This window comes from Pollachius pollachius, assembly GCF_949987615.1.
Source record: "Pollachius pollachius genome assembly, chromosome: 3".
Classification (NCBI taxonomy): Eukaryota; Metazoa; Chordata; class Actinopteri; order Gadiformes; family Gadidae; genus Pollachius; species Pollachius pollachius.
In genome coordinates this window covers 22,364,836-22,388,786 of record NC_136936.1, presented here as the reverse complement: position 1 = coordinate 22,388,786, position 23,951 = coordinate 22,364,836, and the positions used below count along the sequence as shown (strand labels likewise).

The 23,951-nt window shown below is 47.7% G+C and overlaps 1 protein-coding gene across 2 annotated transcripts in view; it reads right to left on the bottom strand.

Moving 5' to 3' along the window:
* Positions 1-15,639: 15,639 nt before the first annotated feature.
* Positions 15,640-23,951, bottom strand: part of LOC307072936 (ephrin type-A receptor 4) — a 52,593-nt gene continuing 44,281 nt past the window's right edge. For both annotated transcript variants that reach the window (XM_079732517.1, XM_079732518.1), the window contains exons 12-17: positions 20,128-20,189; positions 19,281-19,490; positions 18,862-19,011; positions 18,289-18,485; positions 16,715-16,879; positions 15,640-16,336 (exon numbers count right to left, since the gene is read on the bottom strand). In XM_079732517.1, coding sequence (XP_079588643.1) covers positions 16,222-16,336; positions 16,715-16,879; positions 18,289-18,485; positions 18,862-19,011; positions 19,281-19,490; positions 20,128-20,189 — 899 coding nt within the window. In that variant the 3' untranslated portion in view covers positions 15,640-16,221. The remainder of the gene's footprint in view (positions 16,337-16,714; positions 16,880-18,288; positions 18,486-18,861; positions 19,012-19,280; positions 19,491-20,127; positions 20,190-23,951) is intronic.

Here is a 23,951-nt window from a genome sequence, read left to right as displayed (position 1 = left end):
ACACGCACACACACACACACACACTATAAACACACACACACACACACAAAAAACCACACACAGACGGTTGACGAGGATTGTTGTACATCCAGACCTGGGATAATCGTGTTTACCCAGCGATGCGTCATTGCAAGCAAAACACAGGATTACAAGTGCTTTGATGAATGTATTCACACACGGATCTGGAGCGATAAAAAGATACGTTAAGGCTGTATTTAGCACCTCAAAAGCCAGTTGAGGAATAATCCATTATTTTAATTCCCGTCCTCTGATACAGGAGAATATCTCCATCAAACACAAAGGGGAAACGGGCAATGTAATGGTGTGTAACCACATTACATGGCACAGTGTTCACAGAAACAACTACTCTCTAGAAAATGGTGTATTAAATATAATCCAATATTTTCTGCAACAAGTTCAAAAATAGCAATTGATGGGCATTGGGAAATTAAAGTATTGTCTACTTATTATATAGAGTACAATCTTATTAAACATACATTGAGTTTACGATGCCAAGTTATATCAAAAGTTGGTTGGTCCAAGCCCTCAGGAAATGTTTGTAGCAGATAACACTTAAAATACAATATTGGACAAATCTAAGAATGACAAAACTTCAAGAGTGCGTTTAAATCGAAACAGCAGTTGACAAACTGAATCAATTGATGCGCCTTTCCAATAACAAAAGACGGAGGAAGGGACTGGACAAAATAACTGCATTCTGCATTCAGTTCTGTTAAGGAAGGTGTCCATACTCGGAAGTCCTTGAGGGGAAAGCTAACATTCCTTGACCTGGATCTAAATGAACACATTCCCCTGCAGCCTGAATCCCCATGAGCCTGTTTACCTGAATAGACTGACTCAACTTTTTCTGACTCAACAAATAGTATCTTTTGCTTCAAGCACAAAATGGGGTGTTGTATGATCTGGCTGGCACACCTGTTTCTGAGGTCACCAAGGTCTTGACCCCAAAGCTCAGGGCAAGAGGAAGTGTTTAGGTGCGAGCTTAACGTGGGCGGCTCTGGTTTGCATTCCCCAGGCATCTCCATCCGCTCATTGTCTTTATGTCTTAGTTTTATGTATTCATTTTCTGTTGAATCTTCCCATTGGTTGTCCCTTTCGTATTCTGACATGCAACATGGGTCAATGGGGGATTACATGCATACTTCACACATGCACGCATGTGCGTCCACACACACACACACACACACACACACGCACACACACACACACACACACACACACACACACACACACACACACACACACACACACACACACACACACAATGCCGTTTCCTGTTCTCTCACTTTGAACATTTTTACAGAGGCAAGAGCCATAATCCACCTGGCTTCGGCTCTCCGTTTCCCCCAGTGCCAGCGAGGGAGTTGGTCGTAACTCATGCCATGCAAGCACACACACTCAGACACACACACACACACACTCACAACACACACACAACCACACACCCGTACACACCACTGTGGGTTTCTCTTGGACGAGCCATCGGCGCCGTATTACACTAAAGGTCAGTTCCCAGAGTTTCCATTTTAAATCGCCTTCCGCCGGTAGCAAGATGTGTGAGCCAAATAAATTGAGGGATTGTCTGTCAGGCCGCCTGTTTGATTTCCTTTGACTACTGGGAGTGTTTTGCTTTGTGATTTTCTAGCACCCCCGGCCAAACCCTACAGCTCTCCCCAGCCCACTGCCCTAGCCCCCCCCCCCCCATTCCCCAAAATACCCTCCGCCCCCAACCATCGGAGATTCCTTCCAGCATGTCACGCGGTGAGAGTTTCTGTCAGCGTGCGGGGTGGGGGGGGGGAGGCGTTGGAGGCAGGAGGTGTTCCTCTCATGCGTGAACGTGTAAATGAGTTTGCGAGGGGTGAAACCCGAGGCCTCCCGCTGTGTGTAAAGGGGGCTCGCGCTCACGGCTGCCCTCTCGAGCTAGCGCTAACACTAGCCCTGACGGTACACGGCCGTGTGCCGCGGCGACCGAGTTAATCAAGGAGCGGTGTTTCAGCGAGATGCAGGGGATGTGGGGCCAAATGGAGGATTGGGGGCGTCACCCACCTTCCCCTCCCTCACCCCCTTGCCCCCCCTCCCCCCAGAGGACCTGTTAATCACCTCTGTTTTGCCTCTCCTTGGCCTCGGGCTGCACAGAGAAATCCTAAACGTTTTATTTAAAGTGAGGAAAATGAAGTGACATTTGCAGGATATTGAAGGATGGGTGGTTGAGAATTGAGAAAGACCAACATTGGAAGAAGAGAAAGAAATCAAATGTGATAAAAACACAGTGAAAGGTCTCCAGAAAGAACCAAAAAGAATGGGCGTGTGACAAAATGAGATGTTCTTTTTGTTCATCAATCAGTAATAAACTACAAAGAGTCACGTGTGTGTGTGTGTGTGTGTGTGTGTGTGTTTGTGTGTGTGTGTGTGTGTGTGTGTGTGTGTGCGTGTGTGTGTGTGTGTGTATGTGTGTTTGTGTGTGGGTGTGTCTGTATTTGTGTGTGAATATGTATGTGTGTGATTGTGTTTGTGGGCGCGCTGTGCACAGTGTGAAGGCTGTCAGACTCGCTAGACTCCACCAGGGCAGTAATTGTGGGAGACACACGCTGTGTGGAGCACGAGAGAGAGAGAGAGAGAGAGAGAGAGAGAGAGAGAGAGAGAGAGAGAGAGAGAGAGAGAGAGGGAGAGGAGAGAGAGAGAGAGAGAGAGAGAGAGAGAGAGAGAGAGACAGAGAGAGAGGTTCTGGATGCTGAGATGTCTGCAGCTCGTCAACAATACAACAGATACAGAGATAAATGCATTAGTCTGTCACCACATTAAAGGGAATTGACATTGAAACATTACATCCAACGTTTGTATCATTTAAAATGAATGCATGCTGCGGCCAAATGGTTAATCATAAATTAATAAAAGTGAGCTGATACATTTACGCTGTCAATTCTCTAAGCTTAGTGTTTAGCCGAGACAAAGACTGATCATTCATGGTATGATTTAATAATTTAAAATATGTACTAACCTCAATTATTATTCCTTTGGTAAAAACCTTGTTGCATCTTATTTTTTAATTCATGAAAACCTTTTTATTGTAATTGAATCCTTTTGTTTTAATGATTCCTCTTTTGCACGCATACCAAACATTGCAACTGTGGTTGTTCTCTGTTAATTAGCAGCATGCTCTTGTAAATCTCCTTCGTTTGTAATGAAGAATTATACTTAAGTGGAAGACAAACAGAGAGAGAGAGAGAGAGAGAGAGAGAGAGAGAGAGAGAGAGAGAGAGGGAGAGAGAGAGAGAGAGAGAGAGAGAGGGACATGGTGAGAGAGAGAAACAGATTTTACAGACTTTTATTTCTCTGCGGCCTCCAATACACTGTTGATCATAACCAACCTCAGTTCTCTACTCACTCAATTCAAGGCTTTTTATAATAATTCTCAACAGTTGTGTGTTTTACATCAGCATTAATGCCCCTGCCTTCTGTTCAGCCAGCAGACCTTGCAATTGACCAAGATGGTTGAAGCTAAAAGTGAGTGATTGGACACTCTCCTGATTCGTTAAAGAGAGTTCCTTGACCCAGTTTAATAGGCAATTAATGGAGCGGATGTGGGGCAGAGAATCTCGTTACCATGGCAATAGGCCACCCACAAATACCCCTGATAGGACCATTAACCTACAGTAACGATGGCTGCGACAGGTACAAAAAGCCGGGGAGATCCATGAAGGTCTTTGAGTAAAGGTTGAGTAAGGGTTCCGAAGCTGCAAGAAATCAGATACTGTCATCAATATTTCCTTCGGCTGACTTCCATTGAGATCAGATTTCTTCATTTGTTATGGTCAATTCTTGTAGCCTCTACTTTGTGCAGTTCTTGTGCTCTCTGGTGCAATTCTGCGTCTTGATTGGAACTAGCCCTGAGTTTCCTATTAGCCGCAGGCCTATAGCCTCTTAATGGGAGGGAGAGTAGTGTCACGGGTTCACCAAGTACTAGCAGGCTAGCTGCTGAACCAGTGCATGAACCGCCCTATTCAATTACCCTGAACGCTAACCTCGTTGCAGCCAAATGCTGACTCTATCAATATGTGTTTTCCTATATAAGGCCGTTTGGTGCTGCAGTCTGCGCTATGGATGGCTTTTCTTATTGTGCCTGCTTTTACTGGATCTGTGATGGTATAGATGTACTGCTTTATGTGGCACGCGCGCACACACACACACACTCAGACACATATACACACACACATATACAGACACACTAAAATAATAATACTAACTGATCTTAGTTGCCTAAACCAGGATACAAAACTGCACCAATTAAAATAAAATCTCCCCAGTTGAATCATTCATGTGATCCAAGGTCCCGGCTCAGTCAATGGGATCAGGTGGGATCAGATTCCAGAATGCTTTGCTGTTAACAAGTTTGAACAACAAGGAAAGAGGAACATCATTGAAAGGGGAAATGGTGGCAGGCTCAGTTTGCATGGGACACACAAAGAAAAGTATGCAGGCCAATAACACCCAACCCTAACTACATGACCAACACTGGCTTCTCTCATACCACAGCAGACACACAAACACACACACACACACACACACACACACACACACGCACACACACACACACACACACACACACACATACACAGGTGCATGGACGCACACACACTCACACACACACACAGACACACTTACACCACATACACACATACACTCTCACTCACGTACATAAATACTGACACGAACAGACAATCACAGACACCCGACCGCCCATCTCTAGCTCTCACACACACAGACACATATATACACCAGGCACCCACACACACCACACACACAGAGACCCTGAGAGTCCCTTTCAAAACACCCTTTACATGCATGAGAGAAGCCAGACCAAAGATTGCTTACAAAGAATTCATACAGAGGAACTCATCTATAGCAGATTTACCACTCAAGATCTTATTATGGCCCCCTCTCACACACACACACACACACACACACACACACACACACACACATAGACACAGACACACACACTAAGTGCGTGTGTACAAATATGTACGTTTGTGCGTACATGCGTGTTGCTGCGTGTCTATGTGTGTGTTTCTGTCTATTCATCAGGTTAGCGAGTCTTGTGTGCGCGTGTCGTTGTGATTTAGCCAGCCCCAGCACAGATGCGTGCAGCGATACAAATCTTATTTTCACTGTCAACTCTCCAGGACCAGAGCAGCCTCGGCCAGCAGACTCACTCGGCGGGATTCCCAGCTCCCAATCTCTGGCCCTGTCTCCAAATAGTCCTCCCCCCCGCCTCCCCCCGCCTCCCCCAAATCCTCCCTGTCTGAAAACCTCAACCGATGACAGACGCTGGTATTCACTACAAGGTGTCTTTTCTTCTGCTCTCTCTCTTATTCTTTCTTTTCTCCGTCGAGCTCCAACTTTCCAGGCGTGTTGGAGTGAAACAGGCCGGCCGAGACGCTGCCCATGTGTTTGTTATCTTCAGCGTCACTCTAATATTTTTCCTTGTGTGTGTTTCAACTTTCCTTTTCCCTTCCTTGTGTGCGCTATTTTTTACTGCCTAGTGCGTGTGTGTTCGGTGTTGTCTTGGGCTGTCTCCGCCCGTCTGGCCCATAGTCTATCAGACGTTATCAGGGGAGGATTTGTCTGCTGTGTTTTCACTCTGATAACCAGGGTCCTGCACACACCAATAGGCTTCTGGCACTTCATCAGGAGGCTGTCCAGAGACAGAGGAGGAAGGGGACGATGAGGAGGGAGGAGGAGGGGCAAGAGGGGCAGGAGGAGGAGGGGAAGGAGAAGGAGCGGAGGAAGAGGGGGAGGAGGAGGAGGGAGGAGGAGGGGCAAGAGGGGCAGGAGGAGGAGGGTAAGGAGGAGGAGGGGAGGAAGAGGAGTGGGAGGAGGAGGAGTGGGAGGAGGCAGGAAAAGAGGGGGGCAGGAAGAGGAGGGAGAAAAGAATGTGGCGAGCACGAGGAGGAGAAGATAAACAAGTGGAGGATAGGAGGAGAAGGTGGAGCTGGAGGAGGAGGAGGAGAAGGAGAAGGAGGAAAGTGGTTTGAGATAGACTTGATTAACCCCTGCCTTGTTGAAAATTTAGCTCAACACATTATTACCTTTTCCCTGAGGAGCCTGGGTGGGGGGGGGCGCACACACACACATACACACTCCTACACACACATACGTGTAACATTCATCAAACACATGCTTGTGCAGTCACTTTAGAGATAAGAGGGAAAGAAAAACACCAATACGGCTGAGAGAGATTTATTTTCTTAAAATATTTTTGAAGCATGTGTGTGTATATGTGTGTGCCTGGGTGTGTGTATGTGTGTGTCTGCATATATATGTGTGTGTGTGTGTGTGTGTGTGTGTGTGTGTGTGTGTGTGTGTGTGTGTGTGTGTGTGTGTGTGTGTGTGTACATATGAGAATGTGTGCGTGTGTGCGGGTGTGTTTGTGTGTACTTGTGAGAGTGTGTGTGTGTGTGTGTGTGTGTGTATGTGTGTGTCTGTATATGTGTGTGTGTACACATACGTGTAAGCATGAATGTGTGCGTGTGCGCGTGTATGTGTGTGTTTTTGCGTGGGTCTGTGTGTATGCACACACACCTATGTGCATACAAACGTGGTTAAGCATGTGTTGGTGCACAGGGTCAAATGTCAGGATATCAGGTGGGACCAGCAGTCTGGCTGCTGGATGGGGATAAGCAAGCGCTGTGCTGGTCAAGGGGGTGACCTCCCCCCCACCCCCACCTCGCCTCCATTCAGACACAGGCCTCCGCTGGCCACTGGTTGGCCCTGAGGCAGGATTAGTCTGGTGGGGACGATAAAGGTCCAGCTCCCCACCTAGCAGCAGACCACCAATCACTAAGGATTATGTTCTCGGAGCTAGCTGCTATAGCAACACAATGGGAGGAGGCGGAATGAAAGGACGCTCCCAAGATGCTCTTTTGGGAACTTGTTGGATGTTTTGCTTTGTTTTTTGTAGCCCTGGGCCAAAGTAACACTAACGAGGTTCAGAGGTTTGTATTCTTGTCCTGAATGTTGCCTCTCGGTCAAACAATAAAAGTATAAACGCCATAATGTGATTAAGCAGTGGAATCCATTTTTTGTTCTCGCTGAATCTTTAAAAAGTATTTAGAGTCTATGTATATTGGACAGATGCTTGTTTTAGGGCCACGACATATGTACAACAACAACAACAACTCAAAAGCAGCCTGGTTGATGCGTTTTATGAGGTTGGTTGCATCCATTTCCAGCAGCATGTCTCCTATCCAACGCCCACCAACACACCTCACATTATCATCGCAGGGCGAGCCTGGCTCCCTCTCTCTCCCTCTCTCTCTCTCTCTCTCTCCCTCTCTCCCTCTCTCTCTTCCTCTCTCCCTATCTCCCTCTGTCCCTCTTTCCCTCTCCCTCTCCCTCTCTCTCCCTCTCTCTCTCTTTCTCTCTCTCTCTCTCTCTCTCTCTCCCTCTCTCTCTCTTTCTCTCTCTCTTTCTCTCTCTCTCTCTCTCTCTCTCTCTCTCTCTCTGTCATAACAGTGGAATGTGAGCAGAACAGCTGGAGGTGAAGCCGCAGCCTCCCCTCGGCTCCCGGAGCGACGAGCCGAGGCCACCGCACAGAGACGACATGCGCCAGAATCAAGGGGGATTTTCTCCCTTCTTCTTCGTCTTTCGACTTAAATTTGTTTCCGAGCTGCTCGTCCAAGGTATCTTCCGAGTGTTGGAAGCTGTGTTAGGAGAAAAAAAAGGAAAACTGTCTCTTGTCTATCCCCCCACACCCCTCGAAACTGTTCACTAGCAATTTTGACACAACTTTATTATTTTATTTATTTTATTTTATGATTTTGATTCTTGGATATTTTACTGAATGTAAATTAGTTTGACTAAAACGTACCTCAGTGCAGCTTGTGCCAAGTCGTCCCTGTTTCTTTTTAAAAATCAAGAGAATCAGTTAACACTGATTCTCCTCGACTTGTTTCCCTCTTTGCTATCTTTCCTTTGTTCGGCTATGTCTTTGTCTTCTTTTGCTGTTCATCTCCCGCTCATTGATCTGACACTGACCGAGGACAGACTCAAAAGTAAAAGCATTTGAACGGTGCTAAGGCTGCTATCCAGAGGGGGTGCTGCTTCCAGGAGTGCTTTTTCATGTCCTTCGCTGTTATGTCTGGCGAGACCCCTCATGGTCAACTGGCCGGGGTTAACCTGAGCTGTGTGTTAGATGGCAACAAAGACCATGTTTACCTGCAGTGAGCCCCATCTTTGCTATAACAACGTCAAGTATGGTATTCTTGTCCTGTTTCCAAGAACGCTTGGACTTTATGTTTTTTTCTGGTTGTTGAGTGCCTTTCTTTTTTCTATGGGCTTTTATACTCTGCGTTGTCCATCAAAAGTCTATCAAAGGTAAAATGTCTGCCGGCTGGCTACAAGGTTAGCGTTTGCTGGGGACCCTCTCAATCAATACAGCTAGACTCTGTCGAGACTCTTCCCTGTGCCCACATATCTTATACACTGAAGCTCTCTACCCCTATTTCTCATTTCTGCCCTGTTGACGGATGGGAATTTTCTCCTCGTAGCAGAGCTTCTGCCGTATCCCCTCTTAAAATGTCCTTCAACGCAACAAAGAACGGCAAACAATCACCAAGGGAGAGCTCTGAAAGGCAGGACTGACGACTCACGACGGGCCCCGGAGCGGCTGGGGGATTAGTGGCCGAAGCGTTTTGATTCTGGATTATGACATTGTTCAAGTCTTAAGGACATACTTCTGGACAGTAACACAAAAGAGCGAGTTAATCACCATGTCAATCTCAAGGGCTGACGGGCCACCGCCATTGGCTGAGACCTAGCAAGGCTCTTATCTATCAAATCAGTAAAAGTGAAGTTGTGGAACAATGGGGTGGGGGGGGAAGGGGGGTATGAGGCAAAGGGCTGACATGACAGTGGGGGGCGGGCGGGGTTAAGGCGGTTAGAAGGGGCCGCAGTTAATTTGAAAGTTTCATAATTAGATTGGTTGACGAAAGGTTAAGGCCCTCAAGTTTGTTTGTTAGTGTGTGTATGTGTATGTGTTTTTGTATGGATGCATGCGCCTGTGTGTGTGTGTGTGTGTTATGCACACGTGTGTGTATTTGTATGTGTGTGTGTGTGTGTGTGAGTGTGTGTGTGCGTGCACGTCTGTGTGTATATGTGTTTGTGTTTTGTGTGTGTTTTTGTGTGTGTCTGTGTTTGTGTGCACATCAGTATGTCTGTCTTTGTGCTTATGTGAGTGGATGGTTGTGTGGTCAGCTTTTTGGGGAAAATGAGTAAAAACAGTAACCGATGAAAAGTTGTTCTTGAGTGACTGCTGATTTTATCGTTACAGCTGGGCACTGCACATTCTCCAAGCATTCTTTGTCTTATTTTACCCATGTTTTTCGAAGTAGAGAGTATAGTTCTCATTCAAATTCAACATAACTATTGATTCAATCCTTGTTGCACAACCATTTTTTTCAGGGGAACTGAGTCTATACACCCTGGACTTCCATTTTTGTATCTTCTACAGTTTGCCCTGTGGCTTCATGTCTAGACCAGCTCGCTCACTAGCTAACTAGTAACTCTAGTAAATAATGGGGTCGACATATTAGAAACATGCGGGACAATCTGCGGATAGGATCTCCGGTCAAAAAATAGCAAACTTATCCTTTAAGCATGTCTGGGGGATTCTGTCTTGATCGTGACGATAAAAACTGACACAGAGAATGCATGAAAACCTCTTCTTGGACCTGACCCTGAGAACAAAGAGTCTGTGGTTTGTCTGTCTTACAACAACACTGACAGAACGAGAGAGAGAAAGACCCGGAGAGAGAGAGAGAGAGAGAGAGAGAGAGAATGTGAGTAAGAGAGAGAGACATCCACACATTGAGTGAGAGAGAGACTGTGAATCAGATTTTATGTGGAAGAGAGACAGAGAAAGAACGTTTGATAATATGAAAGATATGGAGAGAGAATATGACAAAGGTGGTGAGAGAATGTGTCAAAGACAGAAACAGGGTAAAATAGGGAACATGTGAAAGATAGAAATGGGAAAGTGACACAATACAAAAAAAGAGATAGATAGAGACAGAGAGACAGAAGGAGAAAACATGAAAGAGAGCGAGATAATATTACAGACAGAATATAAAAGAGAGAAAGACTATGAAAGAGAAAGAGACGTACTGACGGAGAAACTGATAAAATGACAGAGGGAGAGAGAATATAAAAGAGAGAGGGACCATGAAAGAGAAAGTGACATACGTACAGAGAGAGAGAGATCCCATCTTGGAGCTCCCAGCAGAAGTATGGCCGCCACCTGAACATCCATCTTGACTTACAGTATAAACTCCTGCAAGCTGCGGTCTGGCTGCTTCGCCTTATTATCCTCCGTCTGCTATTCCCTCTCTCCCTCTCCCCCTTTCCCAATGTCTGTCTTCCTTCTCTTCCCCTCTCTCACCCTGTCTCCCCCTCTCTCTCCGCGTCTGACTCTCGTTCCTCATCTGAACTGCTAACTCTCCGTGGCCAACTTTTCTGTTTGTTTATTACTCACCCTATCTCTATCTTTCTCTCTCTCCCACTCTCTCTCACTCTTTCTCTGCCTCTCTCTCTCTCTCTCTCTCTCTCTCTCTCTCTCTCTCTCTCTCTCTCTCTCTCTCTCTCTCGTCTGCCCATCTGTCTCTTTCTACACCAACTCCTTGTCTACACTTTTTTGTATTTTTCATCCTCAAACGAAGTCAATTCATTAAACCACTAATGTTTTTCACGGGGAGGCATTCCCGGTCTCTAGGACTCCTGCCCTTGTGTCCTCCTGTTTAGTTGCCATCTTTGTGTCTCTCACCGTGCCATGAGTGAAGAGAGAAATAAATGAAAAACTAAAAGTATGTTGTTCTCAGCTGGAGGAAATCTGATCGCGCTCAGCTCCGGGTCATCCTCTGCCAAGATACACATGCTGGCCAACACAGTCCAGCACACATACACTCTCTCACACACACACACACCCACCCACACACACACACACACGCACGCACACACACACACGCACACACACACACCACACACACACACACACACACACACACACACACACACACACACACACACACACACACACACACACACACACACACACACACATGCACACGCACGCACACACACACACACACACACATGCACGCAAACGCACACACACACACACACACACACACACACATACACACACACACACACGCCAAACAGTTCGCCTTTCATTCTGATAAGGAACTCTTGCTGCAGTCCGGTCTTGCTTTAATGTATTCAAGCCTTCGTGGGCTGATTTCTCAGGAAAACACGGAGGTAACCTCGACTGACTTGGCACACACTTTCAAGAAAATGACCCCCCCCCCTCTCCCACCGCCCGCAATCCTCTTCCTCCCAGCGCTCCATTCAGACCCCGTATCAAAGACCTGGGGCCAATCAGTGGATTTATCGCGGCTGGAAATGAGTGCAGGAAACAGATGTGACTCTGATTAAACACAACCACAAACAAACGCATACACACGCACACACACACACAGACACACACACATAGTGTGCCAGAGGCACACTGCCCGCTGTCGCCTGAAGGTTTCAGAGTGGAAGCCGAGCCAAGCCTCGGGTCCAGAGACATGATCTCTGCTAAACATGTGCTTCAGACAATTATAAATCAGCACTGTCTCCCCTGCGTGTGTGTGTGTGTGTGTGTGTGTGTGTGTGTGTGTGTGTGTGTGTGTGTGTGTGTGTGTGTGTGTGTGTGTGTGTGTGTGTGTTTGTTGCTGTGAGCTCAGAGAGCAGGAAGGAGGATGGGTTGCCAGTGACAAAGTGAAGGCTAATGCTTGATCCTCGTTGGTATGGAATCCTGCATGATGAACCAATTACATAATGGGGCGTTCAATGCTGAATCAATGGCTGTGAAAACCTGTCCTCTAGCTTGCAGCTCCCATGTGACGATAAAACATTGATTGCAATTTTGATGGCAGACATTGAACCGTGTGTGTGTGTGTGTGTGTGTTTGTGTGTGTGTGTGTGTTTGTGGGTGCGTGCGTGTGTGTTCAATAAAGAAACGCCATGCAAGAACTTTATATGGTTTCTACTTTAATAAGAATGCGCTTTGGCACCCCTTCAATTTTCTTCACTTAGGCTATTATTTTACAAACTACATAGAAAAGGCCATAAATAAATGACATAAGTTACATGTACCTAGAATTTCTTGACAAAGAAAAAAAAGCAACAACAAAAAATGCACAAATAAAAACATCAAAAGATATGAAATCCAATCCATTGAATGACAAAACAAAAAACTAACCAAAGTTAGATCTAGTAGGTCGGAGCGCACGGAGTCGGAGCACGACCCGCTGTTTATACCTCAGGGGCCTTTTTGTTCCAGCTTTTTTTTTGTTTTGTTTTGTTGTCTTTTTTTTCTCATCAAAAACGTCCAACATTAATAAAAGGGAGAAAAAAAAGTATCTTACAGTACATTCTGCTTTTCCTTTCGCCTTCCCGCCTTGTCTTGCATATTTCCAAAACACAGGTCCTTTTGTCCATATAGAAACCACTGCCCCGACAAACCCAACAGAAACAAAGACCAGCCCAATGCAGAAGAGGATGAGCTGGCATTACGGACGGAGCAGAGGAGGAGGAGGAGGAGGAGGGCTGAGTGATTGATATGTGAAAGGTCACGTGTGAGTTCCACCACCTTTCAGTTGAAAAAGCAAACCAAACAAAAAACGTCAGCTGGACGTAAACCTGACTGTAAATCTGTGGAAGTAGGAGAAGAAAAAAAAAGGTTAAAAATAACAGAAAAGACGACAATTTTCCCTTCACGGCGTGGCTTCGTCTCCAGATCTTTTCTGTTGCATTGAGTGTCTCATCGTCTCAGTTCCGCCACGTCGACTGTCCAGGTGGTGTGATTGTATCGGGCAGCGGACAATTGACACGATGTGAATGCTTATCTGCACGCATGTATGCGCGTGCATGTGTCTGTGAGTAATTGTGTGTGTGTGTGGGTGTGTGTGTGTGTGTGTGTGAAGCTGGTCATTAAATGCTGTCAGATCCTCACACAACTCTTCCGGATGACACGACAAAAGCAAGAACGTTCAGAGAGGATCTTTTTATATATCAAAAAACCAACACAACATCTGAGTCTCCTTCTCCAAAGTGGCGTGGAGACAGTTTTAGCATTACTGGTAGTACGTCAAGGACATTACTTCAGGCATTCAGTCTAAAAAAAGAAAAAAAAACACAATCTCTCTAAAATACACACACACACACACACACACACACGCACACACACACGCACATGCACACACACACGTGCGCGCCAACATAGCTTTCACCCTGAAGTAATACTCACACATAAATCAAATGTTACTATACATGCAAAGAAAAGGAAATAATACATCTTTGAAAAATAAAACAAAATCAAATGAAACTTTACAAATGAACACAAGTACATTGACCACCGGAGCAGGGTTTCTAGATTATATTACATTCTCTTTTTTTGTATGTATACTTATCAAGCTGTTAAAATCATTCAGAGCGTTTATCCGTTAGCGGTTGGAGCTGGTCGGTGCAGCGGTACACGGGTGCTAAGGTCTCGGGTTGGCGTGGCGCCGCGATGTGGGCGGGGCACCATGGCGTGGGCGTGGTGCCCCGACCTGGACGGGTCTCCAGAGATGGAGATCTACGGTACGGTTCAGCAGTAGAGGAGGAGCTCCAGAATGAGAAACCAAGAAAGGATCCTGTGTGTGTGTGTGTGTGTGTGTGTGTGATCAACACCAGCAGCTGCAAGGAGAGAGAGAAGAAGAGAGAGAGAGAGAGAGAGAGAGAGAGAGAGAGAGAGAGAGAGAGAGAGAGAGATAACGGTCAGTCACTGTGGTTTAAATATATAAACAAATTAACCGCACTGACAATTACCGGTAAGTTTTCAAAAGCAGAAGAGAAAACTGTACACATTCGCAGAGAGCAGTGGGGCGACAACAGCCAGTCAGGACATCAATAGGAAAAATCGGTTGGCTGGCACAAGTGAAAAGCACTCCCCAGAATAAAGAGTAAAAACAATTGGGCTGCCTCCTGATGCCAGTAAACGTTTCTCTGGACTGGCGGAGGACCAGAGCTTCTGTCTCATTAACATGCCAGGGGGGGTGCCCGGACCCTGATGACTGATCACGGTGCGGGGTTACTGATCTGCTCCCCCCTGCCTCAGGTGGCGCGACCCGGCTTGTTCATTAACACACACATCCCCCCCTCCCCCCCACCGAGGTCTCACACGCCCAGCGGAAGCAGGAGGGAACAGGAGGAGGGGGAAATAATGTGTGTGTGAGGGAGAGAGGGAGCAAAGGTGAGAGACTGGGAGGAGATGGGAGGAAGGGGGTGGAAGAGGAAGAAAGGCCAGCATATTCTAATGGTGTCTTATGTGGAAATGTGCAACCCTTTAAGGGCAAATGTGATATTATACCCAATGTTAGATCCATTTTTCAGTGATTTTATAATGATTATGATTATAATTATTCAAAGACTTTTGACAAGACTGCAGCAAACTATTTGACAAAGGAATCAAATAAAGAATAAGATATAGAAATACATGAATAGAGATTCCTACCGTGGTGAGGATTGGATACCATCCAGCATACATCCCGTTGCTCGTCGTGATTGGCCCAGGGATGTGTACGATGATGATGATGAAGATGATGATGCTGATGCTTAAATCCTTAAACATGTTGTCTTTAATCACCAGTATCCTCGGTAAACTCCAAACATCTCTCAAGCTTCCCGTCCGCTTTAACAAAGCCCAGACGACGTCGACTGGACCACACAGCCGTCTGTCAAAAGGCCGGGGCGGGACATGGGCGCGCGTCCCGCCCTCGGCGTGTACCGATTGGCCGATGAATGGAAGTATCCGCGCTAGAATCCTGAAGGTAAAGTCACTGAGGTGAAACATCGAGCAGATAGAGAGGAGGTGGTGTCGGGGGCTACGGGCAACGGTGAAGGGAGGGGGGGTGGAATGGTTGGAGGGGGGCATTGTGGGGGGGAGGGATTTGATAATGCACCTCTGGAAGATCAGAGACATTCTTGCTGATGTCCTGAGGGCCACAAAGATCCACCGTCCAGGGGAAGAAATCAAGACTAGTTCTGTGGTGTGGTGGGTGAATGAGGAGTTTGGGGGGGGGGGGGGGGGGGGGAGTACAGAACTCATGTTCAGAACAACCCCAGCCCAACCCCCCACCCTCCCTTCCCCCGGTCTCCCCCCTCGTGCACCGCTGTCTAAAAGCTTATCCCCTCACGCATTCACCGCTTCAGCTCCTCCATCTCGCTCTCCGCCAGAGGTATTGTCTATATGCAGAGGGCAAGGATCCTCCATTTTGTCTGTCGGATATCAAACAGATCCAACCCAGACGGAGAGGGAGAGAGAGAGAGAGCGAGAGAGAGAGAGAGAGAGAGAGAGAGAGAGAGAGAGAAAGAGAGAGAGAGAGAGAGGAAAGAGAGAGAGAGAGAGAGAGAAAGAGAGAGAGAGAGGAAGAGAGAGAGAGAGAGAGAGAGCGAGAGAGAGAGAGAGAGAGAGAGAGAGAGAGAGACAGAGAGAAAGAGAGAGAGAGAGAGAGAGAGAGAGCCGTTGGGGGTAGCCAGTGAGCCCCGACACAACCCGCAGAACCAATTTATAATACAACAAACACAGCTACGGGAGGGAGGGGGGTGGGGGGGGAAATGTTGAGAAAATATCAGTTTAGCGGATTATTCCACATAAGGTTCAGAGAAAACAACACTATTGCCCGGGAGGAAGAAACGGTAAATATTCCCCTCCCTCTGAATTCCTTCCGGACCGTTGAAGGCACTCCAGATTGGCCTCTCGGAAGACACGGTGTCCGTCTTTTCCATCGAACCCCCCCCACCTCCCCCCCTTGCCCCCCTGCCTCAAGCACAGCAGACAGAAATATCCTGCGCTCCGTGGAAAAAAAGGGCAATGTAAAGATCATATTTTTGTTCTTTGTCTACAAAAAGTGCCATTTACACCACTTTTTCTTCTTCTTCTTCTTCATCTTCTTTTTGTTTTTGTTCGGATCCAATTTAAAGTGCACGGATGAGGTAAACCATCTCTTCATAGTTTTCTTTCTCATATTTATATTTTTTTCGGTATTTTCAGTTTTTCTTATGAAATAAAGTTGCTCCGTCTTTTCCTTTTTTTTTCATGACCGACGCTCGGCCCTCTCAGACGGGAACCATCCTGCCTTGCATCTGTTGCATTTGGGACAGCATTCCCTGGACACTGGTTAAGATCTTGTTCTGGTGCGCCGCTGACGAGATGCCGATGCGAGCCATTTCTCTAAGAGGAGGAAAACACAGAAGTGTTTGTTAGTGGAAGCGCGGACCGCCGACATAAACAACTCTTAGCTTTTTTATCTTTTACTGCCTGTTCGTCAACTTTTCAACGACTTCAACTGCCACACAAGGAAATCCACTCAAAAACCGTCACTTGAACCCAGTCCACCCAGTCCTCAATGGAAACATTACCATTACAGCTTGGCAACTGGGACCAAGAGTCGGGGAGGGCCGACATGGAAAAGACAGACGCATGAATGGATGCCAAATTGAAAAACGTTGCAGAGCAGTTTGAGAGCTAAATATACACACACACATAAACATTATTCAAATCCCCCCGCTCCTTCTCCCACGCCAGCGACACCCCGCCACCACTACTTACTCCTGCGTCATGTGGACGACAGCCTCCGGGCTGGTGTACCCGGCGGCGGTGAAGTTGTCCCCGTACCTCTCCATGCCGATGGCCCGCAGCCAGTCCTCCACGGAGGCCGAGTCGGGGACGGAGGTGACCTCGGGGCTGCCGGGCTCCAGCAGAGAGGTGTGGGGTCTGAGTGAAAACATAAAAAGGGGACCGTTTGGTTCTGCTTCCTTCTTCCCGTCCTACTCCTACTCCCCCCTCGTGACTGAGAATGTTTTCGCAAACACGGCCTGACCCGGCTGCCCCCTCAAACCCCTCAGACGCGTTCGTCCTCTGAGGAACCCACCCAAGTCAAACAGAAACGGTGCCGAGCCGGGGTGGATGTGGTCGGTGGAGTCTGGCGCGTGCTGGATAAACGGCAGACGTCAGAGTTTCACCTCAGAGCGCCCGTTTCATTCGCCGCTCCCCTCTCGTCTACGGAGTCTGTGCATCCGCTCCAGTGACGAGCCTTTTCCCTCCCTGCGTTTTCTTCCCTTTACAACACTGTTGCTTTGGTGTTTCACGATGCTGACCGCCGGCCGTTAAACTTTTACGGAGCTGGTTTTTAACTTTTATTTTTTATAGATGGAGGGGGAGTGGAGGGAATGAATGAGGAAAGATAACTCTTCCCTCCTCTCTATTTCTCTTTCACACGAGCACTTTACATTTCTTGTTTGCCTTTCGCTTCCTCCGAAGGATGTCAGTGGAGCCGCGAGACTACCATGTCAAACCGCCTGTAAGTGATTTCCACCCCACAGTAGGAGAAGGGAAAGGATTTCATTGAGACCTACACACACACACACACACACACACACACACACACACACACACACACACAAACACACACGCTGGCTTCCATCTCCAACTGTAAAGCTTTACAGCTTTTTACTCCTCAGCTGCACTAATTAAACAAGCTCCGTTTTCTTTCTACCCCTCCCTCACAACGAATAGCCCGGCTGAGTTGTGTGTGAGCCCCCCCGCACACACTCACACACACACCAACGCGTGCGCGCCTCGTAAAAGCGGTCAAACAGACTCCTCCCGGGCGCTGGGCCGGTCTGTAAACACACGGGTCGTTTCCCGACACGTCCCTCTGCTTAAGTGTAATGGTGGCGGCGCACTAAGGTCATGTTTGTTATTTAACTCCGGTGCCGCTGCCGCGCGGTCGTAACTCTCGGGGCTCTGCAGGAGACCGCCGAGCATTCCCCGGGCCCCGAGCCATCGCGGACCGCGGGCCCCGTGGGCAACGGGACACTATTAGCCAAAATGTTTGCATTGGAATCAACGTGTCATTAAAAGCCCTGAGCAATTAATGGGAAGGGTAAATGCTGAAACCAGCGTGTGCGTGTTGCAGTGTGTCTGTCTGTGCTTTTGTTTGTGTTTGTGCATGTGTGTGTTGCAGTGTGTGTATGTGTGTGTGTGTGTGTGTGTTATCCCCAACAAATAACGTATCTCCTTGTTTAATCTATGTTTGAATGCATCGGTTTTTCCCCTATCCTTTGTTGTTGTTGTTGTTGTCGTTGTTGTTTTGTGTGTTTGTTTATCCCCCTCCGTCTCACCTGACAGCGGCGTCCCCCCCGGTCCTCTTCAGGCTGTTGGGGTTGCGGATCAGCTTGTCCAGCATGTTGACGATCTGACCGAACTTGGGCCGGTCGGCCCTCTCCCGCTGCCAGCAGTCCAGCATGAGCTGGTGCAACGACACAGGGCAGTCCATGGGCGGGGGCAGCCGGTAGCCCTCGTCGATCGCCTTGATCACCTGGGGGGGGGGGGGGGGGGGGGGGTCAAGTTAAGTCCGTTAACGTCAAGTTAAGTCTGGTTGATGTACAAAGCTGTTTGTCGAAAAAATGTCGAAAAAAATCAAGGGTAGTAAATAAATAGGAGAAACAGAATTGATCTACATAGAAGAACCAATATACAGACAGAATAAAAGATGAGCACCACAACTTGGCTGGAATTGAAGGCCAAGGAGACAAGGGAGGTTTTAAGGGGAGATTTAAGTGGATCTGCAACATAACTATGCTATTAAGCTTTTGTATTTGCATTATCCACCATTGAACCATTGGCTGCATATCATATACTGTATATATGTATGTCTATATAATCCTGCTTGGATTTTATTTGCCTTCACTTACATCCTGGTTACTCATATCCCAGTATGGCCGCTCCCCGTACGACATCACTTCCCACATGACGATTCCGTAGCTCCACACATCGCTGGCCGACGTGAACTTCCTGTAGGCGATGGCCTCCGGGGCTGTCCAGCGAATGGGGATCTTCCCTCCCTGTGATGGAAAGGCGGATCATGATTAGCGAGATTCACAATAATGATTGAGAACTAATTCTACACATCCCGTTTTTTGTTTTTTATTTTAAGAAAAATGTAGTAAAATAATTATAATCCAACACAGTACATACACCCCCTAGCCTCAGCGAAATATCCAACACACACACGCGCACACACATACACACACACTCGCACACACACACGCATACACACACACACACACACACACACACACACACACACACACACACACACACAAACACTCACCCGGGTGGTGTAGGCGGCCTCAGGGTCGTCCTCCAGCACGCGGGACATGCCGAAGTCGGACACCTTGCACACCAGGTTGCTGTTGACCAGGATGTTGCGTGCGGCCAGGTCGCGGTGCACGTAGCTCATGTCCGACAGGTACTTCATGCCCGAGGCGATGCCGCGGAGGATGCCCACCAGCTGGATCACCGTGAAGCGCCCGTCGTTCTTCTGCAGAGGCACGGGGGGCGGAGAAGGGGGAGAGGTGTCATTTCATGCGGCCCAGTGGATTGTGACGGTTCCAATGCCGGTAGGTGCAGAGGAAGGGCGGGTCTGAATCCTAAACAGTACTTTGATTTGGGTTTGGGTCGAGGTGGAGTGCTATGATGAAGGGTTTTCCGGCATTGCCAGGTTTTTTGGGCGGATGTGAAACGCTCATTAGTAAGGATTTCAAAGGCATGTAGGAGCCGTACCAAGAACCTGGTCTGAATAGCATAATTGCCGCGCTTTGATTTCGGTCAAAATCTGTTAATGCTTGGATAACTAAGCACGTATGTGGTGTCTGATTTACTGGATTCGAAACCGACAACATGACAAAAGGTAAAAAAGTAGGATTCGTTATTAACTATCCTAATAAGTGAAGCAGACATCTAATGCTGTGAGTGACACATAACCACTCTTTAGGTCAGGCAACATTGACTAAACAAGTTCATGCCTGTATCCTATTGTGCCCAACACCGCTACATTTGAAGGATCACAATGCAGAGATAAGACGGGATTGTCTCGCTACACACAAACACACACACGCCCACACACACACAGAGTAGGAAATAGTAACACGTGCGTGAAAAGTGAATGCATGACTGACCCTCAGGAATGCATCCAGAGATCCATTCTCCATGTACTCTGTGATTATCATTACTGGCTTACCTAGAGGGAGACGGAGAGAGAGGTAGAGGGAGAGAGAGGTAGAGAAGGGGCAGGGAGAGAGAATGAAAGGCAGATGATTATGGAGGTAAATGATGCACATCACAGCCCATCTCTATGGGGGAGCCTCAGGGGAACAACTCAGTGTGTGTGCGTGTGTTCCTGTGTGTGTGTGTGTGTGTGTGTGTGTGTGTGTGTGTGTGTGTGTGTGTGTGTGTGTGTGTGTGTGTGTGTATGTGTGAGTGCCTATTTGTGATTGAGTGCGTGCGTTCAGCTGTGGGTGCATGTGTGTGTGTTCTTGTGTCTTTGTATGTGTGTGTGCGCCCATGCATGCATGCATGCATGAATGTTTGTGTGCGTGCCCAAGCACATATGTGCGTGTGTGGGCGTGCCCATCCATGCATGCTTGTGTCTGTTTGTGTGTGTGCATGCGTGCGTGTGTGTGTTTTAGGCCATCCATCCACGTCCTGCAGTGATTTAATTAGCTCACAGTTACGGTTGCCCTAGACCCCTCCCCGTACAGAGGGAGGCATCTTCACTGAAACAAAACACCACTCACACAGAGACACAAATACACACGCACACGCGTAAAACCACTGACACACACGCATGCACCGTGACTTTCTGTCCTTTCAATATGCAAATCGGGCCATTGGACGTGTCTACTTTGTATTGTCCCCACAATAGAAGTCTCATCCCTCAGACAAAAAGACACGCCAACACCCAACACCCACACCGGCCCACCACGCATCCTGCTAAGTCACCACTTATGTCCATCACGCTCACTCTGTGTCCCTTTATCTCTCTCAGCCCATCCCTCCGCTGCCAACTTTTCTCACCACATCTGTCACTTCCCTTCTAGGCGCCTCTCTCTTCTCTCCCCCGGCCCAACGCCACACTCACCCCTCTCTTCACCCCGTCTCTCTCTCTGTCTCTCTCTCTCTCTCTTTCTCTCTCTCTCTCTCTCTCTCTCTCTCTCTCTCTCTCTCTCTCTCTCTCTCTCTCTCTCTCTTTCTCTCTCTCTCTTTCTCTCTCTCTCTCTCTCTCTATCTCTCTCTCTATGTATGTGTCTCATGGGAATTTCTGTGTCTTTATCTTTGTGCTTGCGTCTGTTTTTGTGTGTGTATGTGTTTGTGTGTGTTTGTGTGTGTGAGATTCTGTGTGTGTGCGTGTGTGTGTCTGTGGATGGACATTCTCTGTTGGGTGTCTGTCTCCGCCTCTGAGGATGAGGGAAGAGGTCGGAGAGAAGAGAAAAGAAAGGGGGAGGGGAGGTTTGCGTTTTTGTTCTGTGTTTTTGGGCATACAGCTTTGGGCAAGATGGTGCTATGCCAGCTATTCACCAGCCACCAGCTAAGCCAAGCTAAGCTCATACCTTAGAGCACGACATTATAACATTTAACTTCATTTAAAGGGACACACTAAAATAAGAGGTAGAATGCTATATTGGGAGGTTCTGGGTTTTCCTTCAATGAAACCTGGATGAATAGGATTGGACAGGAGCATTTTTCTGTTGTTGCTCGCGGTGCCAGTGTACACACGGTGTCAGCGAGCACGGCCTTTGGCAGCACAGCTCTCCAGTGTGAAGTTCAACCACTCCACTGCGGCCAATCCCACTTGTGCCAGGACACTGTCACTCAACCGCTTGGCCCGCCTCCTGAGTGGCAAGGCTTTCATCTCGGGGTCTCAGGGATCCCAGAGTTGAGGAAGTGGTGTTCAGGTTTCGGCGGGCAGGGCCCCCTGTTTTGTCAGCCATCTTTGTTCCCCCTTTGTTCTTCGCCTCTTCCCGGGGCTATGGATGATTGACAGCTCCCCAATCAAGTCTGAGGAGCTTCTGACCTGCAACACCAAAGCTCTCCCATTCCCAGCCCCACCCTCTTCCTCCTGGGCTATTTGCATGCTAATTCCTTGTTTACTGAATACTCCCTGCTGCTTTTGGCAATGAACTCAGGGCAAGTGCTCCATTGGCTAGTGATCACCTGCCAACCACATAGCTGGGGGGGGGTGGTGGTAGGAGCGTTATAGTCCCCCCCCCTTCATTCAACAAATGGGTTTTCAGTATTAGCGTTTTACAGCGAACAAAGGTCCAAACATGAAATTATGATAATGTCCCACTACTTTTTTTTACTTTTAATTTAAAAGGGCTAGAGGCTCTGCACTTAAATTACACAGTGACGCAGGAGAAATATAAATACTCTGAATGTCTGACAAAATGTGGTCTGTGAGGTATTATAGCTCTGTTATGAATTTAGTGGCTATTTAGAGTCTCTCATTTATTAATAAGGCCTAATTGGCTCTGTTGGACATGCAGCAGGCGGGCTGAGCCAGGATTGAAAATCTCTTCTGACTTAATTGTAATGGGGAGACGAAGGGAAAAAAGTGCAATTCAAATAATGGATTTTTAATAGATTCCACTAACACACTCAAGTGTGAAAGACTAATTGGTCCAACCCTCACATCAAGTGTGAGTGTGTTTGTGTGTTTCGATGTATGTGGGGGAGTGTGTTTGTGCACTTTTTTCCAATCCTTGATGCCTTTCTCGTTTGAGAAGGTCTCCTCTCCTTCCCTCATTGGCTCTCCCTCCTTCTCCTTTCTTATCGCTGTCATTTCTATTTTATTCTCCTACTTCTCTCGCTCTCCTCCCTTTGTCACCACACATGGTTGTTGTTCTCCATCAAGGAATTATCTTCTCATGGTTTGACCTGTCGGGATCCTTTTTTCCATCGCTCCATCGTACCCTAACTCTCACTCTCTCTCTCTCTCTCTCTCTCTCTCTCTCTCTCTCCCTCTCTGCTAACTGGGGCCAGCCTATAGAGCGCCTGGGCTGTTTCTGTCACCAAGTCTTAAAACACTTCATCAGTCTCAGTCTGAACCACCATACAAGAGACCCATAGGTAGCAACCAGCAATGTAACATTCAACATGTAAAAACAGACACGCACACACACACACACACACACACACACACACACAGACACACACACACACACACACACACACACACACAATGTGTGAATTGACCTTTCCACTAACATTTGTGGATTAAAATACAAAAAATACTTAAAACACGTGTGTGGAACATGTTCTTGTTCTGAACACAAGGTCTGAAACGGTCTGGAAGGAAGGTGTGAAACAAAGGGCTGTGGTATGTGTGTGTGTGTGTGTGTGTGTGTGGGGGGGGGGGGTCTAGATTGCCCATGGCAGAGGGAGAGAATAAGAAGCAGGGAAGTGTGTGCGTTGGGGAGATGGGGGGTGGCGGTGGGGTGGTCTGGCTGGTGTTCTGTGGCAGATAGAGAGGGGATAGGGTATCGCTCCCTAACCCCAAACACATTTACAGCTGACACCATGATTAATGAGCCTAGCACTTGGATACAGGCCCCCGCTTCAGGACCCATTAGCCCCCCACCCCACACCGTTCCCACACACACACACACACACACACACACACACACACACACACACACACACACACACACACAGACACACACACAAACACGCACACACAGAGACACACACACAGACAGACAGTAACACACACATTGACACACAAATTGCTGTTTACTTCCCACACTCTGTTGCTTCCTCTATCTGCCTACATTGCTCCTGACTCCTGACCAGTGGACCCCTCTGCCATCTGGACAAGACCCACCTGGACCGACCCAGGGTCGGATGTCCCGGATCCCCCCCCACACACACACACACAGACACACAACTGCATTAGAGGGCAATTCTCACAGCAGGACAGCCCTGGTGGCAGTGAATGTTTGGC